The 22375-nt window shown below is 34.7% G+C and overlaps 1 protein-coding gene across 1 annotated transcript in view; it reads right to left on the reverse strand.

Annotated features, from left to right (window-relative positions):
- The window catches only part of GCFC2 (GC-rich sequence DNA-binding factor 2), a 73611-nt gene that overhangs the window by 13238 nt on the left and 37998 nt on the right, over positions 1 to 22375 (reverse strand). The window contains exons 6-12 of the mRNA XM_082851698.1: positions 14804 to 14990; positions 12239 to 12362; positions 11162 to 11243; positions 10576 to 10688; positions 9621 to 9820; positions 7780 to 7930; positions 1856 to 1980 (exon numbers count right to left, since the gene is read on the reverse strand). Of these exons, the coding sequence (XP_082707824.1) occupies positions 1856 to 1980; positions 7780 to 7930; positions 9621 to 9820; positions 10576 to 10688; positions 11162 to 11243; positions 12239 to 12362; positions 14804 to 14990 (982 nt within the window). The remainder of the gene's footprint in view (positions 1 to 1855; positions 1981 to 7779; positions 7931 to 9620; positions 9821 to 10575; positions 10689 to 11161; positions 11244 to 12238; positions 12363 to 14803; positions 14991 to 22375) is intronic.

Raw genomic sequence — 22375 nt, forward strand, 5'->3', positions numbered from 1 at the left:
GAAAGACTTTAGTGGTTACAAAGTGCTGGGCCTGCCACTTTAATCTTTTAAAAGTGACTTGGAACTCTGGGCCCCAGCTCCTTCACCTGTAAAATGCAATTAAAGTCAACACATTTTACAAGGTTGCGAGGATCAAATGAGAAAATGTGAAAGTGTTTAAAAAATGGCAAAGCACTATTTACATTTGGGCTATAGTTAAATAATCCCACATAGAGAGCAAATACAGGACTATATAGCTGCTTTCTTGTAGCTCTAACCTACTAATCTTGGTTCTATGCTTTATAACAACACAGAATAAATCTATTCCTTCTTCAAATATAAACACTATCTCTATGCACATCTTCTTTTTAGTTGAATCTCTCTAATTCCTGCATGATTTTCACATGTTTTTATCCTGTTGGGGGTAAGTGGAAAATGCCCTTTCTCCATCAGTTGCTACTGTTCAAATTCTATTCCTTCCTTCAGGTCCCTGCTCAAATGCCACATCTAACAAAAATTCTTTCACTGCAGAAAGTAAATTCTCTCTCCTGCCTCTCTTTTGAGGTTCATAGCCCTTTATCTGGGCCACTCATGGGGAGGCAATGTGGTCAGTGAGATGAGCCTGGGCTTTAAAGTAAGACTAATAACCAAGGTACAAATCCTAGTTCTGACTCAAGGCTTTACTGTGAACAACTTTTCAAGATTCAGATTCTTCAACTGTAAGATAAAGCTATCACCGTTGTTAATAGGATTGCTGGGACTAAGTGGGATGATACAGGAACAAGACCTAACAGAGTGCCTAGTACATAGCAGGAGTTAGATAAACAAGTGCTCCTTGTCACTCCCACTTACTTCCTATTTGAAATAACAGTTTATGTACATCTTGTTTCCTCTAAGATAACATGCTTCTTAAAGGCAGAATCATGCTGGTATCCTTATTCTCCCTCTTATTTCTTACAGCTTCCCTCCTTCATGACAGCAATTCCAAGCTAAAACTTACTGGTGTTCAGAATATGAATATGACATGTCTCCTTGCTTTTTCAACCATCTTGGCTATTCCACTCTGGGTACCCTCCAGTCTGTCAATCTCTCTCTTAATTCTCTTAAAACTCAACGTAAAATTGGTTTACTTATTTAACTGCATGAGTATACAATATTATCAACAAACAGAATTATAAAAAAGAGTACTACAATAAGAGTAAGATTCAACACTCTCAAAAGAGCCTCTAAAAAGTTCCCTCCTCTTTATGTCTTATGTTCAGTGAAACTCAATTCTAAATTATGCTAAGATGAGAATCTATCCTATTGAAGCTTGAATCCTCAAAGAGATTACTGTTCTCAACTTTGGCAGATTATAGAAAACTAGTTAGTATAATGAATGTTAGCCTAGTTTTAAAATCATTGTTAAAGTAAGGTCATAATACTACTACACTTTTGCAAAAAAACAAAGGTAATTAGTATTTTTTTCTTTTAGAAGGAATGAATTTGCACTAATATATTTATGCCTTTTCATCTCTGCAGGGCCAATGTATATTCACAAACCCGAAAGACAGCTGGCTGGGCCATGAGAACACAAATCAGACCACTGAACAGAGAGAAATAAGCTAATAAGAATGAAAGTAATAATCTGGATCTTATTGAATGTATGTGTATCCTTTTATAAGCATTACCATTCCTGTAAGAGTGTTCAGAAATATCAAGGTGTATTCTTTCATCTTATTAATTATAAAGAGCAAAAAATGGTCAATCCTAAATATTTTTCCCTAAATAGTTTTCTGATAATTACTTCTTCTGCATCTTCCGTAAACAAAGATTTATAATAAATTTTATTGATTTACAAATATATCAAGAAATTCATAATTCTAGAAATTATTACCTGTTTGCCTTTACTAATAACTTCATTTTCACAAGTGGAATGTTCTTCAAAAATCATTCTGCTCTGTGTTATTAAATTTGTTGTCTGTGAGGTTGACAAAGGATCCCAAATGAATTCTACAAAGTCTGAAACAAAAATTTTAGGTGGTGCACAATTTAGTTACTAGACTGAGCTTTGCTTGTCACATATAAACAATTGAGGCCTTTAGCAAACACTACTTCCCTCCTTATGTGGTTTAAAATCCATGACAATCAGTACCATTATGTATTTGCATACACTCTCTGTTGTTGCAGTCTGGCTCAACTGCAACTCTAGTTAAATCACCTTGTCACAGCATCTGTGCCTGCAACCATGCGGCTAAAACATGGCTGGAAAAAAATACACTTTAAATTGATCACCATGAAACTCCAGTGAGACCTTAATGCTGCCCAGCAATCGCATTCTGTTTCCCTGGTCCATTCTCCTTCCCTCTGGCCTAGACAATTATTTCCTGCCTTATCCTTCCTCCTTGCTCTCAGTTAATGGACTTTACTCTTCCAGATGACTATTTCTTATGTTTTCTTTTCTCCACACTTGCTCTCACTCTCAGCTGATTACTTCCCCATTTGATGAGAAAAATAGAATCAATCCGAAGAGAAGCTCCACAAGGTCCTCCTACAGCATGTACACAACTACCAGCACCTGTGCTCATAAACTCTAACTTGTCTCCTGTTCCTATGGACGAAGCACTACACTCCTTGCCAAGGCGAACCCTTTATTTGTACAAAAGACCCCAACCCCTTTGGCTTTCTTGAAGATCCTGTTCCCGGAATTCGGCCCTCTCACTTCCACTGGATCTTTTCTATCAGTCTACAATTATTTCTCTTGTATTAAAAATAATCCCTCCCTTGACCCTACTTTCCCCTCCAGTGCTGTTTTACTTCTTTGCTTCATTTTATAACAAAATTACTTGAAAAACTTCCTATCTCCATTTTCTCTCCTCAAACTCCTGAATTCACTTCAGTTAGGCCTTACCTCCAACTATTCTCCTAAACTACTCTTACCAAGTCACAGATAACCTTCACATTTGTAAAATCTAATGGTTGATTCTACTCCCCATCTGATTTATCAGCAACAATTGCAACACTTTTCTTTACTTGGCTTCCAGGATACTACTCCTGTTTCCCACCTACCTCTCTGGTCTCCTTTACTGTCTGTTTGTCATCTTGTTGACTTTCTAAATGCTGGAGTACCTCAGGACTCTGGTCACTTACCTTCTCTTTTCTATTTATATTTATACTTTATACAGAATTCAACCACTTTCCAGCCACCTCCACTTTTAACACTCAAGCCTAAGCTACTATCATCTGTTGCTTGGATTACTGCAAAAGTTTCCTAACTGGGCTGCCTACAGTTCATTCTCAACACAAAAACCAGAGTAATTCTGTTAAAATGTTAAGGCAGATCTCATCACTTCTCTGCTCTAAACTCTCCAACTGCTTCTCACTCTTTCACTTAAGTAAAAGTCCTTACAAATGATTATAAGGCCCCATATGACACAGCCAGTCATCCTGCTCACCTCTTCTTAGACTCCCCATTGCTCACTCTACTAAAGTTACCCTGGCTTATGTGCTGTTTTTCAAGCAAATCAGGCTAGCTCCTGCCTCAGGGCCTTTGTACTTGCTGTTTCTGCTGCCTTGGATGCTGTTACCTCAGATATTCACATGGCCCACTTCTTTACTTCCTTTTGGAATCTGCTCATTTGTGACCTTCCCAGGAAAGCTTTCCCTGGCCAGCCTATTTTAAATTGCACTACTCTTTCATAATTTGTATCTCTTTCCCTTACTTTATTTTTCTCCTTGGCCCTTTTAACCAACATACTCTACATTTTATTTATTTATCTTGTTTATCCTTTGTCTTCTTCATGGAATGTAAGCTCCATGAGAGCAGGGATTATTATTTTGTTCATTGTTGTATACACTGAAGTAACAACTGTGCTTGACCCTTGTAAAATACATGTTAAATAACTTTTTAAATTTTTCTTTGCGGTACGCGGGCCTCTCACTGTTGTGGCCTCTCCTGTTGCAGAGCACAGGCTCCAGACGCGCAGGCTCAATGGCCATGGCTCACGGGCCCAGCTGCTCCGCGGCATGTGGGATCTTTCCCAGACTGGGGCACGAACCCGTGTCCCCTGCATCGGCAGGCGGATTCTCAACCACTGCGCCACCAGGGAAGCCCTAAATAACTTTTAAAAATGTAAATAGGTTAAAAAGAAACATCCCAGGTCAAATATAAAACAGTGATTTCTCAGGCATCTAGAAGGTTAGGCTTGTAATAATCTTAGAAATATTTGGTCAACTAATACTGAGAGCCTACTATGTGCCTAACATTAACGACAGGAAACAAAGCAATAAGTAAGACTAGGTAACTGCCTCTGAACAATTCTGTCTAATGGCAAATACAAACATTTAGGTAAGCAATTATAATTTAATGCATAGATGCCACCCTAAGTATGAGTTCAGAGTGCCACAGGAACACGGAAAGGTATGCCTAATCCAGTTCCTAGAAGTAATGTCCATACTGAGTTCTGAAAGATGAGGAGAAATTAGCTAGATGAAAGAGGTAGAGTTAGGGGATTTGTCAAGTGGATGGACGGCAGAAGATATAAAGGCCAAGGAGAATATAGCTTAAGTCCAGTAGAGGTGGTAATGAAGGGAAGAAGGAACCGAGCATGGCAGGAGATGGGGCTAAAGCACTACTAAACAGAGACAAAATCCTGAAAGGCCTAGAAAGCATGTTAAAGAGTTTAGACTTCATCCTAAAGACAGTTAAGAATAATTAAAGTGTTTTACGTGAGGTATGACAGAATCCGACATATTTTAGATAGATCACCATGGTTTTTGTATAGAAAATGGGTTAGAAAAAGGAAAAAAAAAACAGACTTGGCAATTGCTTATGTAAGGAGGTAAGAAAAAGGGAGGAGTAGATGACTTGAAAGTTCTGGTTTGAATATGTGGGTAGATGGAGGTACCATTTTCCAGACAAGGAATATAAGAGGAGCAGGTCTGCAGCAAAGATGGCAAGTATGATTTTGCATGTGGAGTTTAAGTTGTCAAGTAGATGTACTCAGAAGATACTTTGATAAGAGAGATCTGGTGCTCTAAGAAGACATCTGGACTTGTTCTTCCAGTTCTTTTTGATTTAAAATGAAGCAGAATAGTACCATCCAAAAGAACTTTCTGTGATGATGGAAAAAAACATCTTACATCTGCACTATTTAATATGATAGCCATGAGTGATATATGGCTACTGAAGATTTAAAATGTGTCTAGTGTGACTGAGAACTGAATTTTAATTTTACTAATTTGAAATTTATATTTTAATAGCTACATATTGCTAGTGGTTACCATACTGAGCAACACAGATATAGATGGCACTAGAGGAGAGTATGCCAGGGATTACCCAGGGAGCTCATGAAGAAGGTCCAGGATAGGACTTGAGAATAAATATACAGTATTAATTTCTCATAATGCTACTTATTTGAGGAACTGTTTAATTGTAAGTGAAATATTTGGAGTTTCCAGATGAGTACTTAAATGAGGCACATATATTCTATGCTATCATTAATAGTGCTTAATAGCTAAAAGTAAATAGTTAAAAGTACTATCTTTCTAAGATACCCATGATTGCACTACAAGTTATATGAAAAAAAATCTTTAAAGTATAGTCAAGTTGGCTGAGAAGCACTATAAAGTAAGTTGCTTCATCTTTTAAGAGTTCTGCAGACTTTGCTGTCAGAATTCATTCTCAGTGACATGGTGGAACAGATCCTTATCAAGTACAATTTCAGATAAAACAAGTCTTCAGACTGAAGCACAAGCATCAATGCCCAAGGACTTCTGAGTGCTGGTGGCAGATGTGAGGGAAATGTAGTAATGTTTTTTAAAGAAAGAAGAAACACACTACACAAAAATAAACTCAAAATGGATTAAAGACCTAAATGTAAGGCCAGCCACTATAAAACTCTTAGAGGAAAACGTAGGCAGAACAGTCTCTAACATAAATTTCAGCAAGATCTTTTTTGATCCACCTCCCAGTAAAAATAAAAACAAAAATAAACAAATGGGATCTAATTAAACTTAAATCTTTTTCTGGGCCATGCCACATGGCTTGTGGGATTTCAGTTCCCCAACCAGGGATCAAACCCAGGACATCAGAAGTGAGAACATGGAGTCCTAACCACTGGACTGCCAGAGAATTCCCTAAACTTGAAATCTTTTGTACAGCAAAGGAAACCATAAACAAAACAAAGAGACAAGCCTCAGAATGGGAGAAAATAATTGCAAATGAAGGAACCAACAAGGGATTAATCTCCAAAACATACAAACAGCTCATGCAGCTCAATATCAAAAAAACAAATAACCCAATCAAAAAATGGGCAGAAGATCTGCATAGGCATTTCTCCGAAGAAGAAGACATACAGATGGCCAAAAAGCACATGAAAAGCTGCTCAACATCACTAATTATCAGAGAAATGCAAATCAAAACTACAATGAGGTATAACCTCACACCGGTCAGAATGGCAATCATCAAAAAGTCCACAAACAGTAAGTGCTAGAGGGGGTGTGGAGAAAAGGGAACCCTCCTACATTGTTGATGGGGATGTGAATTGGTACAGCCACTATGGAGAACAGTATGGGAGGTCCCTTAAAAAACTAAAAATAGAACTACCCTAAGACCCAGCAATCTCACTCCTGGGCAAATACCTGGAGAAAACCATAATTCAAAATGATACATGCACCCCAATGTTCACTGCAGCACTGTTTACAATAGCCAGGACATGGAAGCAACCTGAATGTCCATCAACAGAGGAATGTATAAAGAAGATGTGGTACATATATACAATGGAATATTACTCAGCCATAAAGAAGAACAAATAATGCCATCTGCAGCAACATGGACAGACCCAGAGATTGCCATACTGGGTGAAGTAAGTCAGACAAAGACAAATATCACATGTTATCGCTTATATGTGGAATCTAAAAATAAGGGTACAAATGAATTTATTTATAAAATAGAAGTAGAGTCATGGATATGGAAAACACACTTATGGTTACCAGGGGATGCGGGGGAGGGGTAAATGAAGAGATTGGGATTGACATGTACATACTACTATATATAAAATTGATAACTAATAAGGACCTACTGTATAGCACAGGGAACTCTACTCAATACTCTGTGATGGCCTACATGGGAAAAGAATCCAAAAAGAGAGTGGATATGTATAACTGATTCACTTTGCTGTACATCTGAAACTAACACAACATTGTACATCAACCATACTCCAATAAAAATAAAAAAAAAAAAAGAAACATAGGGGAGAAGTTAAGGGAAAGAAAGAAATACATGTAGTAGAGATGAAAGTGTGCCCCTAATAAATGACTTATAAAAAAGTAATGAAAGTAATGCTACGGCTTCCCTGGTGGTGCAGTGGTTAAGAATCCACCTGCCAATGCAGGGGACATGGGTTTGAGCCCTGGTCCAGGAAGATTCCACATGCCGCAGAGCAACTAAGCCCGTGCGCCACAACTACTGAGTCTGCACTCTACAGCCCGCTTGCCGCCAACTAGAGAAAAGCCTGCGCGCAGCAATGAAGACCCAACGCAGCCTAAAATAAAATTAATTAATTAAAAAAAATAAAAATAAAAGTAACGCTAATGTCACAAATACTAAAGATCCAAAAGTATCAGGAGTTTGATAGCCAATCACTTGCACAAACAAGGATTTTTTAACCAGCTTAAATTATAACATCTATTGCTTTTTACTGCATATTACAGTTGCTGTGTTCAAAAACGTCCAAAAAAATTTGTGACTGTTAACAGAAATTAATGATCTCACACTTTGCCAAAGAACAATTTAATTTTATCAAGATTACAAAACAGTACCTGTAAGTCGAGGAATAATTGTTTTGCTGATGACAGTAGACAAGATTTTCTTATCAGAACTATCTTCCTTCTTTGAATCTTCCATACTGCTATCTATAAATTCTTCTATAGATGTGAACCATGGCATCTGTTTTAAACCTATGGAATCAAACTTATAAATAAAATTATCTAAGTTATAAATAAATTCTTAAACATTAGTTTATTTTTAAATAGTTAACTTTTTCAGTAATTACCAGAGCTTCTCTAAGGATCAAAGGAGAATAATTCCATATTTTAACCCAATGTATACAGTACTAGACCGCCAAGGCTAGGCAGGATAACATGACTAAGACATGATGTCTAGGCAGTAGGACAGAACACTGCGTTTCATGCATTCATTCATATCCAGAAATGTCCACTATGTGTTCAGAGCCTACTACATGGCAGGTACTGTTAGGAGCAAAGTATACATTTATAACAACAGCAGTTAAAATAGCCACGTAATTTATTTATAAAAATACACTTAGCTCACGCAAAATTCACTTCTGGCTCTCTCGAGTCTCACTGGCACAAATATATACTTTGCATGTGGTTTAGCTTATTATTAAACAAACAGCAGATGGCCAATTATTATTTATTGAATAACTGAATGAACAGATCTTTGCTAGATGTAACAGAGTACTCAGTTCAGCTGGAGTGGTTAACAACTAGGCTGCTTTCCGACCAACTATCTACCACTTTCTTAGCGATAAGCTTGGCTCCTAAACTATGAACACTGCATGGCCCTAACACAGAGCCTAAAGGCATGCATGACTAGAGCAGAGGAAGATAAAACGACAAGGATCCATCCTTTACTTTGTTAAATCTTTATTTTCAGCTCTCCTTTCTCCCTAGAGTTTCATTTTCTCATTTCTGTTTGCTTAACAGGCATATCCACATGGATGTCCCATCATCATTTCATTGTCTATAAAGTAAAACTTCCATCAAAACCGTTTTCCTCTCTGAAAAGTCACCATTTTTATGAATGGAACTACCATTGTACTAATAACTCAGACTCCAAATCTTGAGGTCATCTTTCTGATATGTTGTGTTAGGTTTATTCTCAGTATTTTACTGATTCTTACTTCATAACGCCACTTGTAATCAACACTTTCTTTCTCTTCCCTTTGTCACTATCACCCCACGTGAGGAACTCTTCACCCTGCACTTGGGCTACAGCAATAGCCTTTCAGTATATACCTTCAACTCTTTCTCCCTAGCCTCCAAGTTAGCCTGTTGCTCAGGGCTTCCTAAAACATTACCTTCATCATGTCACGCCTCCCATTATCTATCAAAACAAGTTCATATCTCTTAATTTAGGATCTATGCAGTCTCTACTCAACTAATATTTCTCCCTATGTACCTTCATAAAATACCTTTTCCTTCCTCTGTCTTCCTGTTTAAATTCTATATATCCTTCAAATCCTCATTTAAATTCCTCATCTTCATTGTAGCTTTCCTAGCCAAGTATTCCCATTATGTCATCTCTAACTTCAGAACTCTTGGTACCTATTTTGAATTTCACTCAAACAGACTGTAAAATTCTTAAGGTCTAATACTAGCTTTACTTTTTTGAGTGATCTTAAACTTATCATAGAAGAAGATTTAAAAGAAAAAGTGTTTCCTTTACTGATGTTAAGTGTCACTCAGCCTTAAAAACAGAGTGAGAACCAAGAAAAGATGAGTGCAGACTATTACTCCAAAGCACAAATTATCAATTCCAACTCTAAAGGAATGGTACTTTACAGTTAACCTGATAACTAGAGGATTTAAGTAACTAAATGTGATCAGGATTATTTTTTTCACATGTTAAGCTTATGTACCTTAAGAGGATTCCAATCAATCAACTGAAATCGTATTAGGGGATTTAAAAGCTTCGGAATGCATAAACTAATGAAAGCTTCATAATAAGAATCAGGAAACTTTTCTCGCCATTGTTGAAATTTCAATAAAATATTCTGGATATTACAAAAATCATCGTGTACATCTTCAAAAATCTTCTTATGATCCCGTAAAATGTCACCTGTGAAGAAAATGAGTCTCTGTATATTATGCATTTTAAGTTTGTGATCTTGAAGTTTGTCTCCTATAAACATAGTTATGTATAACTTATGTAATCAATTGAGCTGAAAACTATCCTTTGACGTTAACATATAAATTAGGTTTTATTAAAAAAACACTTTAGTAACAATTGACACTAATAAAGTCTGCCATTTATTGAGCCCCTGCTATATGCCAAAACATTATAAATACATTACCTCATTTCATCATCATAACTATGTTTCCTATAAGGTAGGTGTTTCTAGCCTACCTATTTACAGACAAAGAACAAGCAAACAAACAATATCAGATATAGTGAAGTCAAGGAATCTGCCAATGATCACACAGACTAGATCCCCTCTTTGAACTCATCTGGTTGACTGTAAAGCCCACACTCAACTATACATATTTTACCTTCTTATAATGCTAAAACTGGGCTTTACTAAATTCAATTATTTTAAATTAAAAATTATAATATAGAAAGTATGCAGTAGAGAAATGAAGCCAAAAATGTTCATGGTTCCTTTATAACGAGATGAAAAGGAATACTCATCATGCTCCTCCATTTTATCCATTTTTTCAGAGGAAAGGACAAGTCTTATATGGAAAAAAAATGTATTCCTTTTTTCCTGAATTTTACCAACTATTTTACATAGCTTAAATAATTAAGGGCAATCACAGCAAAGCATTTTCCATCATTTCAATACTTCAAGACACATTAGAAACTTGATAACTGACCTTGGCTTTTTTGGAAGTCCATCATGTCTGCTGAAGGTAGTTCATCATCACTAGATGTTCCTTCCTGATGAGTACAATTCCCAGAAAGAACCCTTGCTTGTCTTCTTTGTGCCCTATATTTTGCAATAAACCAAAAATAAATAAAAAACAAATAGCTCCTGTTGAAAAGAAATGCTTTAAAACAAAAAGTCATCATTTACTTAAAATACCCAGAAATAAACCATCACATTTGCATGCAATTTTATGTTAATATTTTTGACATTTTAGCTTCATTAATCTGAATTGGTTCTCCCTCTTTTTTCCTGTAAGACATTCCCATAGCCTACCCAGATTTGGAAGAGCAGGTAACAATGTAATTAGGACCGGCTTCTTAGGTATGAGCCATTCCCAGCCTGATAAATGCCATTTTACCCATTCCTTCTGACTGATCCAAATATACCAGTGCATCTTTAAACCATAAATTTTGGTTTTATATCATTCTCACAAATTAATATGCTAGGTTATGGTTATTTATACTATATGGTTAATTGTATTTAAGCAGTAAAAAATACTTGCTCAATGATGCTTTAAGTCTTTATATAGTTACCTTCGAGATTCAATCTCTTCTAAAATCCATTGAGTTTTTTCATCTATAGCCAAGCTTCTATTTGTTGACGTCTCAGCTTTGCCTGTTAATGAATAAAATTGATTTCATACTGCAAATTCTTAAAAGAGATACAGTGAAACACTTTGAAAACAAGTTATATCTTAGGTATATATACATATCTGTATATATAAACACACACACAAATAGAATATGCTTAAATTGCATATTTCATCATGCAATGAAATTGCAATGTTACCCTATCACAATATTAACAGTCATTGAGTTTGCTAGTCTAAGAAAATATACCTTGTCTGGTGAATATAGTTCAGCACTTGAGAACAGTAACAAAATTTAATATGAAGTTTCTTTCCCTAGTATTCTTTTTCAGCAGTTTTCACCAGTTTTTTTCTGTCCCTATAGTCAAATGCTAGAAACATTTGCATTACCAATACGTCATTCATATTATTTCCTATTTTAGCATGTACCGTAATTTATGACCAACTGAATGTCATGTATTTGAGTCATTCTGATTTTGCTTTTATCATCTACTTGATGCTATGGTCCCATTTCTTTCACTATACCCTGACAGCACCTTAACCAATGGAAGACATCTCTGAAAATACAAAACCAGTGTGAGAACTAAAGGGAAGCATCCAAATCTTTTATTAATATAATGAGATCTTACAGATGATTCTATGCTGAACCCACCAGAATTTCTTTAACCTCCACAAACAATCTGTGGACGGGCTATGGAAAATTTATAAAGTTATATTTCTGACAGTCTATATATTTATTTCAAGTCATCTCCAAACAGTCATTAAATGGTCCTATAAATATTTTGTTTCAAATACTAAGTGATTAGAAGTTATAATTTTCATTTTTTAGTTTTAGACTGCATTTAAGACATTTTGAAGCCCTAGCTTAAATGGTTTGGGAGTTTTGGAAGGGGGTAGGTGAAAGGTTAGTGGGAAAATACTCAAAAAACATTTTTTATACAGGAATAAAAATATTTTTATCTTTTAGCTGATAATTTAGCTTAATGAATAAAAAATCACATTGAACATGAAAAACACTAACGTGATAACTGTTGTAAATACGCTGATTCATGTTTTAATTCATCTTGCCTGCGTTTCATAAAGATCATGGCTTGTTTTACAAGGAGTGCATGCATGGCTGATTCTATTTCTTGGATGTTGATAATCTGAAATACATATATAAGTAACATTTTGTGGGTCATCCTTAATGAATTATAAAAAATAATATTTATATATAAGCATATTACATGCTCAATTCTCATATACAGAAACATTTTTTATACCATCTCATCTCAATTAAAAGAACACTGTGAGGAACAGACCTAGCTTCCAATACTTTTAATACTAATAAAACTAGAAAATCAACTTACTGTATTAAAACAGCTATAAATATCATAAATAATAAAACCTAATAGGCTGGAGTCAGGAACATGGTAAGAGTGGATAGATAAGAAGGATTCTTTTTTGAGCAAAAGAGGAGGAGGAAATGATGACTGCAGCTATTTTTCACAGACTGACGGGGGGCAGACTGTAGGGAACACTTGAGGAAACTGGTAAAATTAAAAAAAATAGAGAATGGAAGAGACCTAACCAGACAAGTAAGAAAGCTGTCAAGCAGAATTGAGTGATTAGTTGAAACCGGCATTTTTATATTTCTTGGGCAACAATCCCCCCCACTCCAATGATGTTCCATAGCTAATGCTATGGATTCAAGCCTTTGACAGTGTAATTCTTCAAGGATGACTGAAGAAAGTTACATCGTAATAGATACTTCAGAAAAGTAACTACCAAGTGATATTAAAGGTAGTCAACTTAAAACAATAGGGGAGAAAATACAATTACTTGGTAATATTTTAAAAGTAAATTAAAAGTAATGCAGAAAGTAGAGTATATTTTTAAAATGATTAGTCTACTTTAAAAAAAGGACAACTTAAGACCCCAGTGTAAGGACTTAGTATGTATAAACAAAATCAGAAATTATAATGGAAAAGAATGATTCATAAATCTGATTAACACAAAAATTTCAAAACATCTGATGTCATTGCTAATTACTAGAGAAATGCAAATCAAAACTACGATGAGGTATCACCTCACACTGGTCACAATGGCCAACATCAAAAAGTCTACATGTAACAAATGCTGGAGAGGGTGTGGAGAAAAGGGAACCCTGCTACACTGTTGGTGGGAATGTAAACTGGTGCAGCCATTATGGAAAACAGTATGGGGGTTCCTTAAAAAACTAAAAATAGAGTTGCCGTATGATCTTGCAATCCCACTCCTGGGCATGCATCTGGAGAAAACTCTAATTCGAAAAGAGACATGCATACCAATGTTCACAGCAGCATTATTTACAATAGCCAAGACATGGAAACAACCTAAATGTCCACTGACAGATGAATGGATAAGGAAGATGTGGTGTACACACGCACGCGCGCACACACACACGCACACACACACACACACACACACACACACACACACAATGGAATACTACTCAGCCATAAAAAAGAATGAAATAATGCCATTTGCAGCAACATGGGTGGACCTAGAGATTATCACACTAAATAAGTCAGAAAGAGAAAGACAAATACCAAATGATATCACTTATATGCAGAATCTAAAATATGACACAAATGAACTTATTTACAAAACAGAAACAGACACAGAAAACATATTTCTGTGTCATAGACACAGAAAACAAATTTATGGTTACCAAAGGAGAAAGGGGGTGGGGGAGGGATAAATTAGGAGTTTGGGATTAGTGGATACAAACTACTATATATAAAATAAACAACCAGGTCCGACTGTACATCACGGGGAACTATATTCAATATCCTGTAATAAACCATAATGGAAAAGAATATGAAAAAGAACATACATATACATAACCGAATCACTTTGCCATATACCAGAAACTAACACGTTGTAAATCAACTATACTTCAATAAAAAAAATTAAAAACAAAAAAACACATCTAATGTGAAAAAACCATTGCAAACAAAATCAAAAGACAAGGCAAATTGGAATGTTTACCTACATCAAATAGGATAAAGCACTAAAATTTTTAAGCAATAAAGAACTGTTCACCATATACTGGAAAAAGAAAAAAGGAAAAAAACCCTACAAAAAACCTCCATATAAACCAAGAAGATAGCAGTGCAAAGGACACAAATAATTCAAAAGAAGAAAAACTACATTAACAAAACAAAGGGTTTGTTTGAGATCAAAATAAATATGTAAAAACAAAAACCATTTTTTAATGTAGTAAACTAGAAACTGATACAACCTTTCTGGAGGATAATTTAGCAATGTTTCGTAAGCCTTAAAAATATTTAGACCCTTTCACTTAATAATTTACTTTCTAGGAACTTTTCTTAAACAAATGGAATTTTAAAAATTTATACTGCTATTTATAAGTTGCAAAATGATTACAAACTACACCTAACTGTCCAACATTGAGGGAATACTTAATACTCCAGTATGTCAAAAATGTGTAGGAAAAGTCCTAGATGAAATATTTATTTATGGGATTTAGACTTAAAAAAAATCACATTGTAAGGGAATTTCTCCATAAAAAGGAAATGATTACATATTTATAGACATGTACCTTTTTATCAAGACAGTCAATTAAATTCTCCACATAAACTTTCATGCTTTTATAGAATTTAAAATTTAGAACTTGATTTGATGAATTCTCTAGGTTCTGGATGGTACTCTTTGAGCTCTTGACATCTTCTATGTATTTTTCATATTCCCTCAGGTGAGAGCGGTGAGTATCCTGTAGTAATGTTAATCTAAATAAATATAAAATAAAAATAAATAAAAATCGTTTTATATTACAAACTTTTATTTCTAATATAGTAAGTAGCGGTCTAACGAAAAAATTTTTCAAATCTACCTTACAAAGACCACCAAGGAAACTGACAATCATATAAACCTGGGTTTATAAGACTTGTAGAGCAAAGGAAAACACCAGTATAAAAGAGGTTTCAAAGGGAAAGGTAGAAAGGACACTTAAAGATTTTTAGGTGCTGGAGCTAATCATAAGTTAGTCTTAGAGGAGAAGTTAGTAAGTGTGGATTGATCAGATTTTATAAACAAGGTGAGTTCCTGCAATAATCAGTGGTTTTATATTTGAAACACAGGAGTCCATGTGGAGTTACTGTTAAATCAGTCTGTGGTCTTCCTTGCAATATGGGTACCTGAGCTGATATTAAAACCATTTGAGGGCTTCCCTGGTGGCTCAGTGGTTGAGAATCTGCCTGCTAATGCAGGAGACACGGGTTCGAGCCCTGGTCTGGGAAGATCCCACATGCCGCGGAGCAACTAGGCCCGTGAGCCACAACTACTGAGCCTGCGCTTCTGGAGCCTGTGCTCCGCAACAAGAGAGGCTGCGATAGTGAGAGGCCCGCTCACTGCAATGAAGAGTGGCCCCTGCTTGCCACAACTAGACAAAGCCCTCGCACAGAAACAAAGACCCAACACAGCTAAAAATAAATAAATAAATAAATAAGCCAAGCATTAAAAAAAACAACCATTTGAGCATGTTATGATTTGGTAATTTATAATATTATAAGTATTATAATTTATAATTATTAAAATATTTAATATCAACATCAAAATATTTAATATTAAAAATTAAAATTTCAATAACATCTAAATATTAATTAATATTAAATTAATAAATATTAATAAATTAACTAACATTAAATATTACTTTAATATTAAAATTTATAAATTATTTTGGTAATAATTTATCTGTTTCGTGACTCACAATGGTTTCTGTTTTGTCATTAGAATTTGATGTTCCGTGAGGTGGGTGTATTTCATTCCCTCTGTTGTTGCTGTAAACCCTATACTGCTCTGTTGATGTTCAGGAAGCCCAGTTTCTTTCATCTCTTGTGAACATCACATGTATCAACTGATATAACATAAAAAAACTCTCAAATACAATTCAACATCTGCTTATCTTTTAAAATTCACTTACCCCTTACATATACATGCCAATGGAGGAATAAGAAACACACAAAAAATCTAGAATGTGTTTTACACTAATATTTGACACTGTGAGCACATCAGAATTAGAGAATTAACTAAATGAAATAACAAATTCATAGTATTTGGACTTGAATCAAACAATTAAAAAAAACTAAACTTCTGCTAACCTCCTCTAAAATGAAAACTATTAGTAAGCACTTGCTTAGGCCAAATGTCCTCTTTTCAAGTTTCCCTTGAACAATGACTACTGCATTTGTCTCTGAAAGTCTTTCCTTGCTTTATATAAAAAATAGAGGCAGTTAAGAAATAAATCAAGATAATAATGTACAGCAAGCATTATTAACAAAATGCTTTAAGTGTAGTATTACCAGTTACAGCAGTAAATGTGTAAGTACATATATGGAAAAACAAGGTATGGAACAGGGTATATAAGTGTGCTTCAATTTTGTATTAAAAATGGGGCAATATATAAGTACGTATGTGCTTATACAGACATACATATATATTACTTCTGCAAGGAAACATAAACTGGTAGAAATGGTTTCCTCTGGGGAAGATGACTTCCTTTTCTCTGTATAAGTTTTTGTACTGTTTGACTTTTCTGTCTTTAAACCATAAAATATGTTTTCTTTTAAAATAAAGAACCCCGTTAATAAAAAAAAATAAAGTACACTAAAGTTAAAAATAACATTTATCTGGATAAAGTGAAATGCTAATCTATATCAGTGGTCTGCTATTTTTTTCTGTTCTATTACTCATGCAAGACAACTCTCTCAAACACAATCTCAAAAAAAAAGGTTCTGAGTTATATGTGATTCTAGATGCAATCTATCTATAATTCTAGCTCTGTATCAGAAGGAGAGTAAATGATAGTGAAAACATTACAAAAATCATCTTTAATCAAGATAATCTCATCATTTAACATCACTACTGAAAAACAATGACCTAGAACAGAGTGGCAAACTTTTTTGGTAAAGGGCCAGATAGTAAACATTTTAGGCTTTGGAAGCTCGATGGTTGCTGTTGTAACTCCTCAATTTTATGTTGTAGCACAAAAGCAGCTATAGATAATACACTGCACAAGCATGGCTATGTTTCAATAAAACCTTATATAGAAAAATGGGCAGTAGGCTGGTAGTTTGCCAACCTCCTAGAAAACAGATAACCTGAAATCTAAAAAATGGTACATCTAAAATTTTCATATATTTCACAATAAAATGTTACAAAAGGTCCTTTTCTGCATTAAACTATTTAAATAAACCATGACCAACATATTTTAGTTGCAATGTGATCAAGGAATGAAGCTACTGCAAACCTGATTTATACAAAAGATACAGGGGGAGAAAATTCTGAACCTATTCGAAGGTATTAGAAAAAAATTCCCAGGTATAAAATAAAAAAAGCAATGAAAATGTTCTTTAAGAATACTTGCTTTGGTGGCAGGAGAACCAAGCTCTCTCCTTGTATTAAATGTTGTAAGGACTAATTAGACTTTTACTGTCATACTTATTCTTTCATATATCTAAAGATGCACACTAGATCCTAAGTAGTAAAACAGAAAATATTTAAAACAAAACAACCTATTACGGGGTTTGCCTTATTTTTAACAAAAAATACCTTTTATAAATGTGAGATTAATACTATTTAAGAGATAACTATTAATAGCAATAGATAATGAATGGTTAGCTGTGCTTTAGAAATGTATTTGTATCAAGAAGCATAAAAATATGTCTAACTTTTGCTGCAGTTAACTTTCCCTGGAAACATATCTTAAGAAATAATATAACCATTTTGGGACTTCCCTGGTGGCACAGTAGTTAAGAATCGCCTGCCAATGCAGGGGACATGGGTTTGAGCCCTGGTCCGGGAAGATCCCACATACCGCGGAGCAACTGAGCCTGTGCACCACAACTATTGAGGCTGCACTCTAGAGCCCGTGAGCCGCAACTACTGAGCCTATGCGCCTAGAGTCTGTGCTCCGCAACAAGAGAAGCCACCACAATGAGAAGCCTGTGCACCACAATGAAAACCCAACACAGACAAAAATAAATAAATAAATTTATAAAAAAAAAGAAAATAACAGTTTAAGTGACTTATAGGAACAAAACGTTCATAATGAACATCTGTAGCATTATTTATAATAAGACACATTTAGAAATCAAAATGTCAATGCCCAACACAGAAATACTTAAATAAATCATGATATACTAACTGTATCGATGAACAAAATATTACTAATATACTTATTTTTTATTGTAGTCAAAAACATATAACAAAATTTACACTTAACCATTAAAGTATATTACAGTAGTATTAACGATATGCACATTGTTGTATAACAGATCTTTAGAACTTTTTCATCTTGCAGAACTGAAATTCTATACCCACTGATCAACAACTCCCCATCTCCCTCCACCCTTGGCAACCACTATTCTACTTTCAGTTCCTAAGAGTATGACTACTTTAGATACCTCATATAAGTAGAATCATGCAGTACTTATCTTTTTGTAACTGGTTTATTTCACTTAGTCCTCAAGGTTCATCCATGTTGTGGCATGACAGGATTTCTTTTTTTTTACCACTGATAATAAATACTCCACTGTGTGTAAATACCACATTTTCTTTACCCATTCATCTGCTGATGGACATTTAAGTTGCTTCTACCTCCAAGCTATTGTAAATAAGGCTGTAATGTGCAAATATCTCTTGAACTGTTTTCTTTTGAATTCTTTTGGCTATATATCCAAAAGTTGGATTGCTGGATCATATGGTAATTCTATTTTTAACTTTTTCAGAAATTGTTCTCCATAGCAACTGACCATTTTACATTCCCACCAACAGTGTATAAGAGTTCCCTTTTCTCTATATCTTTGACAATACTAGTCAATTTCTGTATTTTTCATAGTGGCCACCTTAATGGGTATGAGGTGATAGCTCAGTGTGGTTATGATTTGTTAATTCCCTGATTAGTGATGTTGAGCATGTTTTCAGGTTTGTTCACCACTTGTATGTCTTCTTTGAGAAATGTCTATTCCAGTCCTTTACTCATTTTTCAGTTGGATAGTCTGTTGTTGAGTTACATGGGCTACTTATATATTTTGGGTATTAACCACTTATCATATATATGGTTTACAAATATTTTCTCTTATTCTGTTGGTTGCCTTTTCACTCTGTTGATTATTTCCTTTGTTAGGCAGAAAATATTTTAGTTTGATGTAGTCCCACTTGTCTATTTTTGCTTTTGTTGCCTGTGCTTTTTCTTTCTTGGGTCCTTTGAGATTCCATATGAATTTCAGGATTTCTTCCTATCTCTGCAAAAAATGCCATTGGGATTTTGATAGAGAATGCACTGCATCTATAGACTGCTTTGGGTAATATGGACATTTTAATAGTATTGTTTTCTAATCCATGAACATGGGATGTCTTTCCATTTACTTACGTCTTCCATTTCTTTCAGCAATGTTTTGTAATTTTTGATGTACAAATCTTTTGCCTCCTTGACTAAGTTAATTCCTAAATTTTATTCTTTTTAATTCTATTGTAAATGAGTGTTTTCTAAATATATAGTTTTGGACTTTTCATTGTTAGTGCATAAAAACAACTGATTTTTATGTGTTGATATTTCATTCTGCAATTTGCCAGATTTATTAGCTCTTACAGGGTGTGTGTGTGTATGTAAGTGTAGTCTTCAAGCTTTCCTACATAAGAGACCATATCATCTGTGAACAGAGATAATTTTACTTCTTCCTTTCCTATTTGGATGTCTTTTATTTATTTATTTATCAATCTATTTTTCTTGCGTGAATTCTCTGGCTAGGACTCCAAATACTTTGATTAGAAGGCACAAGAATAGGCATCCTTACCTTGTTCCTGATCTTACAGGGAAAGCTTTTGGTTTTCCACCACTGAATATGATGTTAGCTGTGGGCTACTCATATATGGTCTTTATTATGTTCAAGTAATTTCTTCCTATTCCTAGTTGGGTGAGGGTTTTTATCATGAAAGTGTGCTTAATTTTGTCAAAGGTGTCTTCTGTATCAATTGAGATGACCATGTGGTTTTTGCCCTTCATTCTGTTAATGTAGTATACCACACTGATTTTCTTATGACTCATTCTTGTATTCCAGGAATAAATCCCACTTGGTCATGTGTATAATCCTCTTAATGTATTGTTAATTACATTTGCTAGTATTTTACTGAGGGTTTTTACATCAATATTCATCAGGGATATTGGCTTATTAACTTTCTTTTCTTGTACTATCTTTGTCTCAGATTTTGGGATCAGGGTAATGCTGACCTCATAGAATGAGTTTGGGAATGTTATCACCTCTTCAGTTTTTTGGAAGGGTTTGAGAAGGAATGGTGTTAATTCATCTTTAAATGTTTGGTAGAATTATCCAGTGAGGTTATCTGTCCTGGGCTTTTCTTTGTTGGTAGGTTTTTGACTACTAATTCAATCTCCTTACTAGTAACAGATTTGTTCAAATTTTTCATCTCTTTATAAATCAGTCTTGGTAGGTTGTATGTTTCTTGAAATTGATCCATTTCTTCTTGGTTATCTAGTTTGTTGGTGTATAATTGTTTATAGTATCTTATGATCCTTTTTGTTTCTGTGGCATTAGCTGTAACGTTTCTCTTTCTTATTTTTGTTATTTGAACCTATTCTCTTTTTCACTTAGCCTGGCTAAGGGTTTGTCAAATTTTTTTGATCTTAAAAAAAAAATTCAGTTTTGATTTTTCTTCAGTTGTTTTTCTATGCTCTATTATGTTTATTTCTGCTCTAATCTTTACTATTTCCTTCCTTCTGATAACTGGGCTCAGTTTGTTCTTTTTGAAGTTTTTTGAGGTACAGTTAGGTTGTTGATTTGATATCTTTCTTCTTTTTTAATGTGTTCATTGCTATAAACTTCCCTCTTAGTACTGCTTTTGCTGCATCCCATAACTTTTGGTGTTTTTGTTTTCATTTGCCTCAAGATACTTTATAGTTTCCATTTTGATTTCTTCGTTGGTACATTGGCTGTTCAAGAGCGTGCTTAGTTTCCACACATTTGTGAATTTTCCCTTTCCCTTTCTGTTACCGATTTCTAGTCTCACTGCACTGTGCTTGGAAAAGGTATGATTTCAACCTTAAATTTGTTAAGAATTGTTTGTGACTTAATGTGGGATCTATCCTGCAGAGTATGGTCTGTGTGGTTGAAAAGAAAGTATATTCTGCTGCTGTTGGGTGGAACATTCCATATATTTGTTAGGTTCATTTAGCTTTGTTCAAGATCACTGTTTCCTTAAGATTCTCTATTTCATCAATTATTTGAAAGTGTGATATTGAGGTCTCATACTATTATTATATTGCTATTTCTCCCTTCAGCTCTGTCAATATTTGCTTTATACAGTTAGGTGCTCTACTGTTGGGTACATATATATATAAATAGTTGCTATATTGTCCCAATAAGTTGACCCTTTTATATTACATAATATCCTTGTCTCTTGTAGTTTTAAACTTAAAATTCTTTTCTCTAAGTAATGCCACTCCTGCTCTCTTTTGTTTACTGTTTTCATGGAATCTTTTTGCAATCCTATAACTTTCATCCTATATGCAACCTTAAATCTAAGTGAGCCTCCTGCAGATAGTATATAGTTGGCTCTTGCTTTTTAAAATTTTTTGGCTGTGCAGCTTGTGGGACCTTAGTTCCCTGACCAGGGATCAAACCCAGGTGCTAGGCACTGAAAGCACAGAATCCTAACCACTGGACCACCAGGGAATTCCCAGATCTTGCTTCTTTTATTTTTCCCAACCTATTCAGCCACTATGTCTTTTGATTATAGAATATAATCCATTCACATTTGAAGTAATTACTGATATGGAAGGACTTACGACTGTTATTTTTAAATTGTTTTTTGTCTGTCTTGTAGTTATTTTGTCCCTCTCCCTTTTTTTTTTAACATCTTTATTGGAGTATAATTGCTTTACAATGGTGTGTTAGTTTCTGCTTTATAACAAAGTCAATCAGTTATACATATACATATACATATGTTCCCATATCTCTTCCCTCTTGTGTCTCCCTCCCCTCCACCCTCCCTATCCCACGCCTCTAGGCGGTCACAAACCACCAAGCAGATCTCCCTGTGCTATGCGGCTGCTTCCCACTAGCTAACTATTTTACGTTTGGTAGTGTATATATGT

Source organism: Leucopleurus acutus (genome assembly GCF_964270905.1).
Source record: "Leucopleurus acutus genome assembly, chromosome: 12".
In the NCBI taxonomy this organism is placed as follows: domain Eukaryota; kingdom Metazoa; phylum Chordata; class Mammalia; order Artiodactyla; family Delphinidae; genus Leucopleurus; species Leucopleurus acutus.